The 15915-nt window shown below is 39.8% G+C and overlaps 1 protein-coding gene and 1 long non-coding RNA gene across 2 annotated transcripts; both read right to left on the bottom strand.

Moving 5' to 3' along the window:
• Nucleotides 1-1675: 1675 nt before the first annotated feature.
• On the bottom strand, nt 1676-2248 carry LOC109549034 (large ribosomal subunit protein eL21-like). The gene has a single exon (XM_033855129.2). The coding sequence runs from the start codon at nt 2215-2217 to the stop codon at nt 1735-1737; it is 483 nt and encodes a 160-aa protein (XP_033711020.1). The 5' UTR covers nt 2218-2248; the 3' UTR covers nt 1676-1734.
• A 1240-nt stretch (nt 2249-3488) lies between these two features.
• On the bottom strand, nt 3489-13875 carry LOC141278181 (uncharacterized). Its single transcript, XR_012330522.1, has 4 exons — nt 13769-13875; nt 7083-7254; nt 5795-5863; nt 3489-4758 (listed from the first exon to the last, which is right to left on the bottom strand). It is a non-coding gene; the product is annotated as an uncharacterized lncRNA (long non-coding RNA).
• Between the last annotated feature and the right edge of the window lie 2040 nt (nt 13876-15915).

Raw genomic sequence — 15915 nt, 5'->3', positions numbered from 1 at the left:
AGTACCATTTGTTAAAGAAACTTTTTTTTTTTTTTTCGGTACGCGGGCCTCTCAGTGTTGTGGCCTCTCCTGTTGCGGAGCACAGGCTCCGGACACGCAGGCTCAGCTGCCGTGGCTCACGGGCCCAACCGCTCTGCGGCATGTGGGATCTTCCCGGACCGGGACACGAACCCATGTCCCCTGCATCGGCAGGCGGACTCTCAACCACTGCGCCACCAGGGAAGCCCTAAGGAGACTTTTATTTACCCATTGAATTGTCTCAACATCCTTGTTGAAAATCCTCATCTTAGGAGGAAAACTTTTTTTATTCCTTTACCATTAAATGTGATTTTGTTTTGTGGGTTTTTCATAAATTCTCTTTATCATGTTGGAGAAGTTCCCTTCTACTCCTATTTTGTTAAGTATTTATATCATGAAATGGTGCATCTCACCTGCATCTACGGAGATGGTTGCGGGCTTTCTGTCCTTTATTGCTTTAATATGATATATTGCTTTAACTGATGTTCATATGTTGAACCAACCTTGCATTCCTGGAATAAACCCTCATTTGGCCATGATATGTACTCCTTTTTATATGTTGTCAGATTCAGTTTACTAGTATTTTCTTGAGGAACTTTGTATCTATACTAATAAGGGATATTGTTCTGTAGCTTTCTTTTCCTGTTATATCTTTCTCTGGTTTTCATGTCAGAGTAATACTGGCCTCCTAGAGTGAGTTGGAACATGTTCCCTCCTCTTCAATTTTTGGGAAAATTTTGTGAAGGATTGGAAGGACTCCATCTATGTCACCTTACCCTCCTATTAGTAAACATTTGTATAAGTAACCATTTGTGTTTGTTTGGGGTGTCTTTCCAGTGTTTCTTTCATGCAAATATAAGAAATACAAATATATGTTCTTATGATTGGATGGATGAAAACAGAGAAGAAAGATGAAACAGTTATCCACAAGTCTTTCAGTGTAAGAAATCTTTGATTCTTACAGTCAAAACTACCCTTGCCAATTCTCCCCATTCCACCCTGTCAATTATCCCTAATATATATGTCAAAACCGCAACGCTTATTAAATTCAGTCTGCCTGTTCTCTTCCTGTACCCTGTGATTGGTCTTACTTTAAAGTGACGATTATGAACCTCAAGTGGGCCTTTAAATGGTAATCACACTACTTTGCCTAGTCCATTCAATTGTTCATCCTGACTATTTCACACTTCTTTTTCTAAACCTTTTTCCACAAATTCACTCTCTGGTAATAACCTTCTTCTCTACCTCCCTGAGAAAACTGAACCAAAAGAGAGAGCTTCCACATACCCTCACTGAACCAATGTATTTTCTCTCTGGTTAGTGTGTTGCTTCTTTATAGTCCTAACTCAGTGGCTAGAAATTCTACCTCACGTTTCTCTACTAGAGTCCTGAAGAGAAGAAAGATAACTTTGGACTCATACTGAGTCTTTTTTGATCTCTAGAATCCCTGAGATGCTTATCAGAGAACATTGGTTCAGAATACTCTCAGGCAGGCATTCTAAACAAGAAAGGAGCCTCTGCCCCAACCTCAGCCCTGGAACTAAACTGGTGTCTTTTGGGGCAATGGGATGGATGTGAAGATGGGTGAGTTGATGCTAACAAGATTTTTTGTGTGTGTGTGTGCTTTAAATATTTGTTTGGGGAAGGGGTCACACACTTCTACTCAATTAAGAGAAGCATTTATACAGTCCAGGTCTTTTATTTTCTTTACACCCATTATGCCATGAATTCATAGGGAATGGGCTCCAACAGTTCAGGCTCCTTTCCATTGGTTCTCATGAAGTGTGCTTCTCTGGGTGGGGCAGGCCGGCGCTTCAGTTGAACCCAAATACCTTTCTCTTTGGCTTCCTTCTTTTTCTGATTATTTTCCTTCACCCGTTTCAGGAAGCTATCTTGGCTCTTAGAGTGCTTAATATGCTTGATACGCACATTAATTCTCTTGGCAAGAATCTTGCCCTTAACTTGTTTGTTTACAATGATGCCAACAGCATGCTGGGTAACATTGTAGACTCTCCCAGTTTTGCCATGGTAACATTTGTGGGACATTCCTTTTGGAACAGCTCCCATTCCCTTGATATCTACAATATCACCTTTCTTGTAGATTTGCATGTATGTGGCCAAAGGAACAACTCCATGTTTTCTAAAAGGCCTAGAGAACATGTAGCGGGTGCCCCTCCTCTTTCCCTCTGTGTTGGTCATTTTGGCGAATTATGGGAAGATGGCGGTACCAGCTGAAAAGCCTAACAAGATTTTAAGTGGCAGGAACAGAGCTCTCTCTTAGCCCCATAAGGCTTAGTAGAATCAATAATGGGCTTAACCAGTGTTTGTCTTGCATGTCTATGCCCTATGACATTCCTCTCTTATTTGTCTTGTCATGAATCCTTCTTTACTGGTTTTTACTTAATATTGATAAATTGGGATGCTAGGGATAGGTAGGGGGTGCAATGGGGAAAGCTGGTGCGTATAACTTAGACTGAAAAAATCCAGGAATTCTTACACTGACTTGTTGATAACTATTTCATACTTACTTTCCCCCTCATAGTTTCAAGATCTACTATCTCACATTTGTTCTTAATCAACTGCTTTCTTATTTCATTGAAAAAATGGAATCAATTATAAAGGACTTCCACACACTCCCACTGTGCAACAATGCACCTACCAGCATCTAAGCCCAAATACTCTGTCTTACCCTTTGTTACCACAGGTGAACTCTGCGTGTTACTGAGGCCAACTCCTCCAACTGTTGACCAAATTCCATCTTGTTCACTCACATTTAGAACCTGCAGAGCCAGCGTTCATTACCCTTAAAAACTCTGCTTAGAAACAGTCCTGCACTCAGTGAGATCACATCCCCACTCTCTTTTAACCATTAAGCATTGCATGGTGGAGTGATTATGTGACCCTTGTTCCAGCAGAGATATTTAAGTGTTTCCCCAAACAAGTACATTTCCAAGACCCAATGATTCTCTGCATTTGGGCCCAAGGTAGGTACTCAGAGCATTTTGCAGAATGAATAACATTCACAGACACAACCCCAGATCCCAGGGTTCAACTCCAGCCAGAGAGTTTCTAACTCTCTCAGGAAAAGTTTTGCCTAGTGTTTGATTCATTATTGATGAATGCCCCCAATAAAGTACAATAAAGTATGTTGATTAGGCCTATTTCAAGAAGAAAGCTTATTATCCTTTTAAATCCAATAGGTTCCCCACACCTTATACCAGAGGAACTTTTTTCCACTCTCATAACAACTAAGCACTCTGCTGAGTGATACGCCCCTTTGGTTAAAAAAAGAAAAGATAAAATTGACCCTCTACTTACCCTAAGTTTCTTCAGCAAGAGTATAAAAAATATGATGCTGCCCATAAATAAAATTGAATTTCTAAAACGTTTTATATTCTATGTGAAAGCATCTTTCAAAAATATATGGGAAAAAGATGCCACTCATGATTTAAGCTCCCAGATAATGAAAGGAGCTATTGAGCCTAATTCTTCTAGGATAAATTCAAGACATTAAAGCAGTATTTCTCATCAATTAGTGGCAACATTAGGTCATTGAAAAAACTTTTCCATGTGTCCCAGCCTCTGTCATCTGCCCTCTCTTTTTTCACTTCTCTTTCAACCCAAAAAAATTCCCCCATGTCAATTTTCAGGCATATTTTCCAGATACCCTTAACCCCAATATTTATCTCTCATGACACCTGAAATTACAACTTTAACAATTTATTCTTTGCTTCAAACCATCCTCCCCCAGGCTGGACAACTTAAAAGTCCTACTTGAAAGAATACTGACTATGTAGAGGGAAAGAGAAAAGAAAGGTAAGGAAAAGATATAAGAAAGAAATTAAGCATATTAGCCTTTCAGTCTGTGTCAGGGCTGAGCCAGTGATACCAACATTCCTGGATCTCAAAGCTCCCACTCTGGCCTTACAAGCTCCTCCAGCCCATTCTGCTGCCATGAGTAAATAGGTCATCTCCTGTCTTTGTATAGTGACAGATGGTAACTAGACTTATCATGGTGACGATTTTGAAATGTATAGAATATCGAATCACTATGTTGTACACCAGGAACTAACATAGTGTTATAGGTCAATTATACTTCAAGAACAAACAAACAAAAGAACTCATAGAAAAAGAGATCAGATTTATGGTTACCAGAGTCAGGGGATGGGGGAGGAGGAATTGAATGAAGGCAGTCAAAAGGTACAAACTTCGTGTTATAAGATAAATAAGTATCAGGCATGTGATGTACAATGTGATTAATATAATTAACACTGCTGTGTGTTATATATGAAAGTCATTAAAAGAGTAAATTCTAAGAGTTCTCATCACAAGAAAAAAAAGTTTTTTTCTTTTTCTTTTATTTTGTATCTTTAGGAGATGATGGATGTTTGCTAAACTTGTGATAATCTTTTCATAATGTATATAAGTCAAATAATTATGCTGTACACCTTAAACTTATACAGTGCCTTATGTCAATTATGTCTCAATAAAACTGGAATAAAAAAAGGTTAAAAGTTGGGACTTCCCTGGCGGTTCAGTGGTTAAGAGTCCGTGCTTCCACTGCAGGGGACACAGGTTCGATCTCTGGACGTAGAACTAAGATCCCGCGTGCCACACAGCACGGCCGGAAAAAAAAAAAGGTTAAAACTTGAAAGGTCATCTACTTTACAAGGGGTTTCTTGACTGCAGCATCACCGCTGCCATCTCCAAGGCTGCAGTGGTCCGATCAAGTGGGCGAAGCTGCAGCATGGGAACAGAGAGGTTACTGCTAACTCCTTCTACAAAGGCAGAGTGGACTGTATATTCCATCTTCCCAAAGAGTAGGAGTATGTTCCTTCTGGAAGGGCACCATGACAAGTGTCAACAGATGTTTCCTTACTTGAGCCCTTCACTTTGCTTTAAGGATAACTACAAGCAGAGGTTCTTAGGAGGAATACAAGCACACACAGCACCAAGGTATTTTGGTCCCTCGTGCAACAGCTGTAGCCACTTCACTCTTCTTCTTCCCCTCATCAGATTTTCCCAGAACCCAATTTGTATCTGATGTTGGAAAATCTGCCAAGGCAGCAGAATTTAAAAGCCTAGGTGGTTTCCTACCCCCGTGATACTGTGAGCCAATTGTTGATGTTGTAATGTGGGCACAAAGGAGTTGATGTTGTGTCTCCTGGGGCCCTTGAATGCTGGAGGAAGATTTTCAGAAATGCAGGCGGGGACATCCCTGGTGGTGCAGTGGTTAAGAATCTGCCTGCCAATACAGGGGACATGGGTTCGAGCCCTGGTCCAGGAAGATCCCACATGCCACAGAGCAACTAAGCCCGTGTGCCACAACTACTGAGCCTGTGCTCTAGAGCTTGTGAGCCACAACTACTGAGCCTGTGCTCTAGAGCTTGTGAGCCACAACTACTGAGCCCGCGTGCCACAACTACTGACGGCCATGCGCCTACAGACTGTGCTCTGCAACAAGAGAAGCCACAGTAATGAGAAGCCCGTGCACGGCAACAAAGAGTAGCCCCTGCTTGCTGCAACTAGAGACAGCCCACGTGCAGCAACGAAGACCCAATGCAGCCAATAAATAAGTAAATAAATAAATAATAAGTTCTTTAAAAAGAAAAATGCAGGCACATAAGCCTTTTTCTAGGCACTTTATTCAAAATTCTTAGGGGCTGCATGGAGCCCCTGTGTTTGTCCTGTATGATAAATTGAAGAAAGCCATCTAGATGCTGTCTAACTAGAAATGGAAACCAAGGGAATCACGTAGAGTACTCATCATACTTACCATATGAACCACTGGCCTTTGAGAAATTTCTGGTGTCTTTTTATCCAAGGCAGGTTGCTAGGGAAAGCTCTAGAAACAAGAATCAATTATGATCACACCCAACCACTGGCTCTGATGCTTCTACATGCTGACTATTTCAGTTTAGGCAGGGAAAGAATAACTGTAATTTGGGGTCTAGATATAAGGCAGCTCAGCCAATTGGATTTAAAGATAATCTGATTGAAATACTATTCTGTAAGACCTCAAATTACGTTCAAGTGTTTATCTTGACAAATTATGTTTTCCATTTGAACTTAAGTCCTACATACTATTTTGCACAATTGAATATTTTCAGTTATGCTCTACATTGGACATTCTGTTGTAGAAAAATAAATACACAGAACACACTTTAGAAAACATCTGTTGAAAAGGAAAGCACAAGTTATGAAAGAAAAGCTACCTTACCTATCACCTCACACTGGTCAGAATGGCTATTCTCAAAAAGACAAGAAATAACAGGTGCTGGTGAGGATGTGGAAAAAATTGGTGCAGCTACTATGAAGAACAGTATGGAAAATTCCTTTAAAAACTAAAAGTAGAGCTACCTTATGATAGAGCAATCCCACTCCTAGGCATATATCCAGAAAAGATGAAAACTCTAATTCGAAAAGGTACATTCACCCCAATGTTCATAACAGCAGTATTTACAATAGCCAAGACATGCAACCTAAGTGTCCACCAACAGATGAATGGATAAAGAAGATGTGGTATATATATATATATATACACAATGGAATATTACTCAACCATAGAAAAATGAAGTATTGCCATCTGCAGCAACATGGATGGACTTAGAGAATATCATACTAAGTGAAGTAAGTCAGACAAAGACAAACATTACATGATATCACTTATATGTGGAATCTAAAAAATGGTACAAATGAATCTATATACGAAACAAAAACAGACTCACAGACATAGGAAACAAACTTATGGTTACCAAAGGGGAAAAGGAAAGAGGGATGAATTAGGAGTATGGTATTAACAGATACAAACTACTGTACATATAATAGATAAGCTACAAGGATTTACTGTATAACACAGAAAACTATATTCAATATCTTATAATAACCTATAATGGAAAATAATCTGAATATATATGTATATATATATATATATATGAATCACTTTGCTGTACACCTGAAACTAACACAATATTGTAAATTAACTATACTTCAATCAATAAATAAAATATTATGAAATGCAAAAGGAGAAAAAGAATAAAGAAAAGAAACACTACTTTACTTACCATTTTGCCTATAGTTGACCTATGGATGAGAGAACTCTTTCTTATTTCTCTCTTGGCTCTTCCAAATGAGAAAATATATGTGAAAGTATCCATTCAGGTGCCTGGCACATTGCCAGAAATAAATAAATACTCTTTTCCCTTAAGCGTTATCTCCTCAGCTCACCGAGCATTGCTATGGAACATAATAAAACCCAGAGTAAGGTACAAAAATAGCAACCTTTGGAACACTAACTAGAAATTATGAGTAGTAAACCATACACGGATGACTTGAAATAATTGATGTTACTCCACCTAACGTCTATTTAGTAACTGGATCAGAGACTGCTTCTGGTCCCTTTATGTTCGTTCTCCCCTTGTTATACAGTAATGGAACTCTGATGTTGAACTGGACACACTATGACTTGAAATAAAGACTACATGTTATAATCTCCCTTGCAGTTAGGTGAGGCCATATTGCTAACTTCTGGCCAAAGTGATATTAGCAAAGGTGGTGTGTGTAACTTCCCAGAAGAGACCTATTCCAGCCCCTGCCCCTAAACACAACAAAACCCCAAGCCTCTCTTTCCCTGCTCTCTCAAGCCATTTTTGGAGCAGCTGGAAAGCCTGCCCAGGTCTTTTTTCCCCCAGAAAGCTTCATTACGTATTCTGATACTCTCTTGATACGTGTATGCATCATCAGTTTTGATGTCCAAACCAAATTTTGGGGTGGAGGTCCATTTATGAGGGTATATAAATACATAATGGAGCTTTCTGAGGATCTACTTTTTTGGGGGGTATCTACATGTTTAGCAAGATCCCAGGAAGTTTCATAACCACTAAAACTTGGGAAGCACTACTCTGAAGTGTACAAATTATACAGAAGAGCAAAACAATAGTAAGCTAACATGGCACAGTCAAAAAGAAGAAAAAAGGAGCAAGAAAATCTTCTGGTCTCTCAATCTAGGGTCAAATGTTTGCTGAGAAGTTAATATGAGCTGTCTTATAGGCCTCAGGAGATAACAGTGAACATAATAGAGAAAACTCCTGCCCTCACGGGGCTTATGCTTCATATGAGTGTGAAGACATTACAATGCAATTGAGAATTTTCAATGGAAGTGTTGAGTGGGAAGGATGCTTGCCTCTGTCACTTGGTCAGAGACCTACCTTTATTGTCCTCTCAACATAATAAAAATAACAAGAGTTATAGTCAACCTTTTTTGAGTATTTATCAATATAATATGCCAGGCAGTGTACTTGGCACTTCATATGTATTACCAAGCATTCTAATATAGGCATATACACCTGTATGTTTTTCCCTTTTGATGCATTTGGGTGTAATTAAAAAAAAAAAGCACTGCATCCAAATTCAGAATATTTGGACTCATTTCCTGATTTGACCATGTGCTTAACTTTCCTCACTCTCAATTTCATTAAATAGAAATATTGTCTATATACTGTCTTTCCAAAGTTATGGAGAAGACCAACTGACTTCTCACATGCTAAGCACTTAGGACAGCACTTAGCACATAGAAAAGACTTGATAAATACCAGTCATGATTACTGTGCCTAGTCAATCTTTTATTGTTAAATAATAAAGGTAAGTAAAAAGACATTGCATTGTAAATTTGGCTTCATGGCATGGATTTCACGGAGTACTAAGTTTTTCTCCCCGTTAGTTTAAACTTTTCTTGAGTAGAAACCACAAAATATAACTTACACTCAAACTATCTTTATCTTATTTATTGTACCATTGATTATGAAGCTAAGATTGAGGACTTTATTGCCTCATGTTCCATTTTTTAAAAGCTGAGTTTATCACTCTTTTAGAGGCAGAAATCCAAATGTAGTTTTTTGCTACATAAATATCTGTTAGTAAAAAATATGAAAGAGTATTTAATTTGCATAGCATCTTCCAGTTCTAGGCCAAAATATTTTAAACAAACCTTTTAGAATATCAGTCATTATTAGTTATCATTACCAGTGTATTTAGAACTACACCATTATTTTTAAGCACCTTCAAAGAACCACATTGCATAGATGTAGTAACATCATTTACTTAAGCATGCTGGGTTTTTCTAGTCCTTTATAAACAAGGTGAGATTATACATCTTATTCAAAGATATATACATCTTTGCATACGTTAACAAGAATATATGTAGAATGAGTTCCTAAAGTAAATTTACTGGGTCAAAATTTACAGATAGTTTATTTTTACTTTTAAATAAGCAATCAAATTGCCTTCCCAAAAGACTGCGATAATTTATACTCTCACCAGCAGTGGAAATGCTTTTCTAGCCAACACCTCTATTAACATGAATTTTTAAAACTGTCATTGGTTGAATGACAGTTGAATTATTTGTAAATTTTAGCTATGTACGTTTGCCTCCATCCCCTAGAAACAAAAATAACTGACCTCTAAATACATCTACTTTTTAGCCTCTATATTTAATATGTATTAAGTTGTTTAAAGAAAATTTTTCCAATTAACTACAGAAATAATTTTAGTTATACAAAGTTTAATATGTCAGCCCTAGGTTAGAGTTGGACGGATGTGGTTTTAAATATCTATATTGTCATTGATGTGTTAGCATTCAAAAGATCCAGAAGATGGCAGTATAATGATGTTTTCCCTAAATTTTAGAGAAAAATTTAAGCAGGAAAATCTGAAAATATAGATTCTTCCCATTTTTATTTTCTCTTTTCTTAAAATGTTGCAAGATCACTAGATGTGAGGCACTAAGGAATGTGTAGAGGAGACCTCACACTTACAGGAAAGAGAAGTCATAATGGGTGGAACACACAGCAGACAGGGAATTTGAGGACTCCCACTTCAAATTTCAGCCCTTTGGGCCAGGACACTCTAAATCTACACTTTCCTGTAGGTGAAATCATCTAGCAACACCCTCCCCTCAAGACTATTACGCACACCAGTCAGAATGGCCATCATCAAAAAATCTAGAAACAACAAATGCTGGAGAGGGTGTGGAGAAAAGGGAACCCTCTTACACTGTTGGTGGGAATGTAAATTGATACAGCCACTGTGGAGAACAGTATGGAGGTTCCTTAAAAAGCTACAAATAGAACTACCATATGACCCAGCAATCCCACTACTGGGCATATACCCTGAGAAAACCATAATTCAAAAAGAGTCATGTACCAAAATGTTCATTGCAGCTCTATTTACAATAGCCCAGAGATGGAAACAACCTAAGTGTCCATCATCGGATGAATGGATAAAGAAGATGTGGCACATATATACAATGGAATATTACTCAGCCATAAAAAGAGATGAAATTGAGCTATTTGTAATGAGGTGGATAGACCTAGAGTCTGTCATACAGAGTGAAGTAAGTCAGAAAGAGAGAGACAAATACCGTATGCTAACACATATATATGGAATTTAAGAAAAAAAAAAATGTCATGAAAAACCTAGGGGTGAAACAGGAATAAAGACACAGACTTACTAGAGAATGGACTTGAGGCTGTGGGGAGGGGGAAGGGTGAACGGTGACAAAGCGATAAAGAGGCATGGACATATATACACTACTAAACGTAGGGTAGATAGCTAGTGGGAGGCGGCCACATAGCACAGGGAGATCAGCTCGGTGCTTTGTGACCGCCTGGAGGGGTGGGATAGGGAGGGTGGGAGGGAGGGAGACGCAAGCGGGAAGAGATATGGGAACATATGTGTATATATAACTGATTCATTTTGTTGTGAAGCTGAAACTAACATACCATTGTAAAGCAATTATACTCCAATAAAGATGTTTAAAAAAAATAAAATAAAATAAAAATAAAATAAAAGACCAAAAAAAAATAAATAAATAAAGACTATTACGAAGACTAAATGAGATAAAATATATAAACCCGTGCAGCACTGAGAATGTAATGAGCATTTTGGTTTTAATTTTTAAAATCCTCCTCTGTTAGAGATATCTACTGAAATATGCATGGTTGAAATAATATGGCATCTTGGGGCTTCCCTGGTGGCGCAGTGGTTGAGAGTCCGCCTGCCGATGCAGGGGACTCGGGTTTGTGCCCCGGTCCGGCAAGACCCCACATGCCGCGGAGCGGCTGGGCCCGTGAGCCATGGTCGCTGAGCCTGCGCGTGCGGAGCCTGTGCTCTGCAACGGGAGAGGCCACAACAGAGAGAGGCCCGCATACCGCAAAAAATAAATAAAATAAAATAAAATAAAATAAATAATATGGCATCTTAAATTTGCTTTTAAATGCTTTTTTAAAAAAGAAAAATGTTGAGATTAAAAAAAGATTGACAAGTTATTGATAATTTTTGGAGTTGCTATGATAAGATTAAGGGGATTTGTGATACTACTCTATTTGTTTATATGTTTTAAAACTGCCATGTGTATACACCATGTGTGTATACCTCAGTCTGGCTGAGATTCAGAGACTGGGCTGCAGGGCGGCAGCAGCGGACGCAGAGAGGGCAGGTAGAACGCTACTGCGGTGGTGCAGTGGTCCACGTAGGAGGTGATGGTGGCTTAGATTGGACTAGTGGGAGTGGAGATCTTAGAGAAGTGGATGGACTCAGAATGTTGTGGAGATAAAATTGACAAGACTTCTTGGTGATTTGGGATGGAGGGAGGTGGAGGGAAGACACTGCCAGAAGTCCTGGGTTTGGGCATTATTATAATTAAGGGAGTGGGCTATGGAGGAGGGTTGCAAGTTTGGGAAGGGTTGTCTTTTGCCCATGGTAAGTTTGAGATTTCTATCAGGCATGCTATGGAAATGTTAAGTAAACAACTGGATGGAGTTCACAACACAGGTCAGGACTAGAAATGTAGATTGTGGGGAGCGGGTGGCAGGGGGGACTTTGCAGGCAAAGTCATGTAGATAACACTCACAGTCAGGGGACTGAGTGATGTCACCAAAGGAATGAAGAAATAGAGAGGGAACCTCAGGATAGATGTGCAGAGACTGAGCAAAGGAGAAGCCAGCAGAGGATTGATCTCCCCGTCTGTATAATAGGACTGTCTTAGGGCTACTGGAAGGAGTATATAGGCTTTTTGTATGTAACACCCCTTGTGGCACATAGTAGGGCTTCAATAGCCATTATTCCTCTTTGCCCCATTCGTTTTTCACAGAGGGCCTCTCCTCCTACTTCCCTGGGGAAAGCAGAAAACAAAGGCCATCAGGTGGCAATACCATCAACTTCCATTTTCCCCCACAATTCAAACCTACCTGCAAGTCTATCATTCACTCCCTCTTCCTTCCAGTGTCCCAAGAAGACAAATTCCCTTTTCTTTTCAAAGTTCATTTTTCCCAGCTGCCAGTTCTATCCCTCCTACCTCTTCTGGGACATTGTCCTACCAATTATGACATTCTGTCTTATACTTTCTATTCTTTCCCCTTTACAGATTCTTCCTCTCAGTAACTCTGTAAGCATGAGTTCATTCTATCTTAAAAAAAAAAAAGTCTTCCTTATTTCTTTTAGTGATTTTTCTCTAAAAAGTGCTGCTCAATTTTCATTGTGCGTATGAGATACAAATGAACTTATTTACAAAACAGAAATAGACCCACAGGCATAGAAAACAAACTTATGGTTACCAAAGGGGAAAGGGGGAGAGGGCTAAATTAGGAAGTTGGGATTAACATATACATATACTACTATATATAAAACAGATAAATAATAAGGACCTAGTGCATAGCACAGGGAACTATACTCAATATTTTGTAATAACTTATAATGGAAAAGAAACTGAAAAGAATATATATATATGTGTGTATGTATATATATATATATATATATATATATATATATATATATATCACATTGCTGTACTTCAGAAACTAACACAACATTGTAAGTCAACTATATTTCAATTAAAAAAAATCAGCTGACCATAAATGTAAAAACAAATTTGTTGTGCATATGAAATATCAAGGGATATTGTTAGCATGCAGATTTCGATTCATTAGGTAGAAGGGTTGCAGAGTTGAGGTTCTGCTGAATGCTGATGCTGATACCACTGGTCCACAGGCCACACTTCGAGTAGTGGTTCTCAACCTTGACTGTGTGTCGTTATCACCTAGAGAGCTTTAAAGAATGCCGATATCTGGGTGCCACTCCCAGAGATCTCTGTATCTTTGACACAGGCTGTGGGCTCAGCATCAGGATTTTAAAAAATCTCCCCTGATGATTCTAATATGCAGACAATATTGAGAACTCTTGCTATCCAGAGGGTAGAATTATGAGGGACTTTCTACACCATATATTTCTATATTGTTTGAACTTTTTGTCAAATATTATGTTACCTTGGACTTAAAAAAAAAAAAAAGAATTAGAAGAAGAATGAAGATGGGACTTCCCTGGCGGTCCAGTGGTTAAGACTCCACATTTCCAGTGCTTCCACTGTAGAGGACATGGGTTGGGTCCCTGGTCAGGGAACTAAGATCCCACATGCCATGCAGCACAGCCAAAAAAAATAAAGAAGAAGAAGAAGAATGAGGAGGAGAAGGAAAAGGAAGGGAGAAGAGAAGAAAAAAGGGGGGAGGGTGAGGAAGGAAAAATTTTCTTGATCCAGTAGGTACAGCACTTTCCTTTAAAATCAAATTTCTTGAAGTGCCCACTTCTTCACTTTCCATTCACATCTCAACCCTCCCCAGACTGGCTTCTGTGCCCTTTTCTCCCTAAAGCTGTACTGACAAAAACCACACAACGCAATGGGTCACGTCTCAGTTCTTACCTTACTAATCTTTGGCCAATGTTGCAAGAGGTCCCAGGAACCTAAAGCAATATCCCAGCACACACCATATCATTAATGATTTTTTTCTTCTTTCTTGTGGGCTACAAATGAGAATAGTAAATTATGAATGATTCCTCATTGTCATTAAGCAAGGAACAGAGCTGACACCTGGCAACAGATGAAATATGCATGCATGCAAAGCTCTTGTTAAAAAAATATCTCCACATCCAAAATTAATGTCCATCCTAAAGGAACTAAAAGAGTCAAAACATTTCTCCCTTTTTGGAGCAGACTCTCAAGAATTATAGCAAAGCTTCCCTGGGTCTGCTTTCTCACAAAGGGGGAGGGGGAGAAGTAGGTGTGTCCAAGACTGCTCAGACACTGAAAGAAGAAGAAACAGTTTTCACAAATAACTTGTGCCAGTTCAGGTCCTCCAGGAAGCAGACGCTAAGATAGAATTCAAGTCTGTGAAAAGTCTGTGACACAGAAAGGGAGGAGGGCACAGACGTGGGGAGAGCTCATACTGCCTGCAGGTCAGACAAGGCAAGAAAGAAGGGAGTGGGGACTGGTGAGGGAGAGCATAGGACTACAGTGCAGCTCAGAGAAAGTCTCAGCCAGGCCAACAAGGAGCCCCAGGGCCAAGACTGCCTGGCAGTGTCCCCACACGTGGGAAGGACTGGCCCGGCTCTGGGACCCTCACCATGCTGAGTCCCTGACTCGGAAGAGCCTGCCCAGAGTGCGGTCTCTGGACCACCGCGGTGGGTCCCTACAGAGGGCTCTTGGCCGGCAACTCTGCTCACAGCAGGATCCCCAGCAGCGCACTCCCAGTTTGCCCAGGACTGCACTCGGCTGGTTAGTATTGGAATAATTTTAATATGGTTTCGGCAGAATAAAGAGGCAACAGAATATTCCTTTGACAGTTCTATCTCTTCGTTTCTAAACTTTCATCTCATTCCTTATCTTAAAAACACCAAAAGTAGGTCTAGTCTAAAAGTAAGGAAATTGGCCCTAATTTGATAAGACAGTCTCTGCTAACTTCCTGAAACACCCCACCCAGAGCTTCCCCATCCAGTCCTCCTCTGTATACATCACTGATCCTCTGCCTGTCCCTTAAATTCTGCCCTTCCTCAAGCTGCGCTTGTCACTCTGTCCACACTACCTGGGCTACTGTTGTGATGGAATGATATTTGAAATATTAACTGATGCAGTTTTTTATTAATAATATCTCCTCCTCTCTTGCATGATCCCTTCACCCATCCAATTATGGGAAGTGTGAGAGATACTAAAGACATGCGGTATTCGAATCTCTCTTTGGGTTTTATTGCTCACCTGGGGCCTAGGGGTAGGGTTGGGGGTTTACCCAGAACTGGGGATAAGGGGCAGGGGCCCTCTGGACGATATGCACGTCTCAGTATCTTCATCTATTCTCCTTTCTCTCTGCTTCTGCATCCCAGAGAAATTGATCTGGTCTGCGAGGCATAGAGATGCAGGGCTGTCAAATCAGGACCCGAGCCAAAAAGTATAGTGCATTAATCACTAGTAAAGTTGTCTTCCATTAGTGACAGAATGATAATACATATACAGGTGACACGGGACAAAAGGAAGAAAGAATTGGGGCTTGAGCAAAAAATCAAGTCTTAGCCATGGAACAAAGAGAAAGAAACACATTTTGAAAAATAAGAGGATGTCTTTTAGATTTAATCAGATACAAAACTTGCAGGCAAAATGAGAAGTGCTCGATACAGAAGCCTATAGGTAAAACAGCTCTAATCTTTTTTTTTAATTTATTTTTGGCTGCATTGGGTCTTCATTGCTGTGCGCAGGCTTTCTCTAGCTGCAGCGAGCGGGGGCTACTCTTCGTTGCGGTGCACGGGCTTCTTATTGCGGTGGCTTCTTTTGTGGAACACGGGCTCTAGGGCGTGCGGGCTTCAGTAGCTGTGGAGCACAGGCTTAGTTGCTCTGCGGCATGTGGGATCTTCCCCAACCAGGGCTCCAACCTGTGTCCCCTGCACTGGCAGGTGGATTTTTTTTTTTAACATCTTTATTGGAGTATAATTGCTTTACAATGTTGTGTTAGCTTCTGCTGTAAAACAAAGTGAATCAGCTATACCTATAGCAGACAAATTCTTAACCACTGCATCACCAGG

This window comes from Tursiops truncatus, chromosome 3 (assembly GCF_011762595.2).
Source record: "Tursiops truncatus isolate mTurTru1 chromosome 3, mTurTru1.mat.Y, whole genome shotgun sequence".
Lineage (NCBI taxonomy): Eukaryota > Metazoa > Chordata > Mammalia > Artiodactyla > Delphinidae > Tursiops > Tursiops truncatus.
Note: the sequence above shows the minus strand (reverse complement) of the source record. Positions and strands in the feature narration are given on the sequence as shown.

What these genes read in the sequence shown, in the direction of transcription:
- LOC109549034 (XM_033855129.2), bottom strand. Translation starts at nt 2,217, where the DNA reads ATGACCAACACAGAGGGAAAGAGGAGGGGCACCCGCTACATGTTCTCT.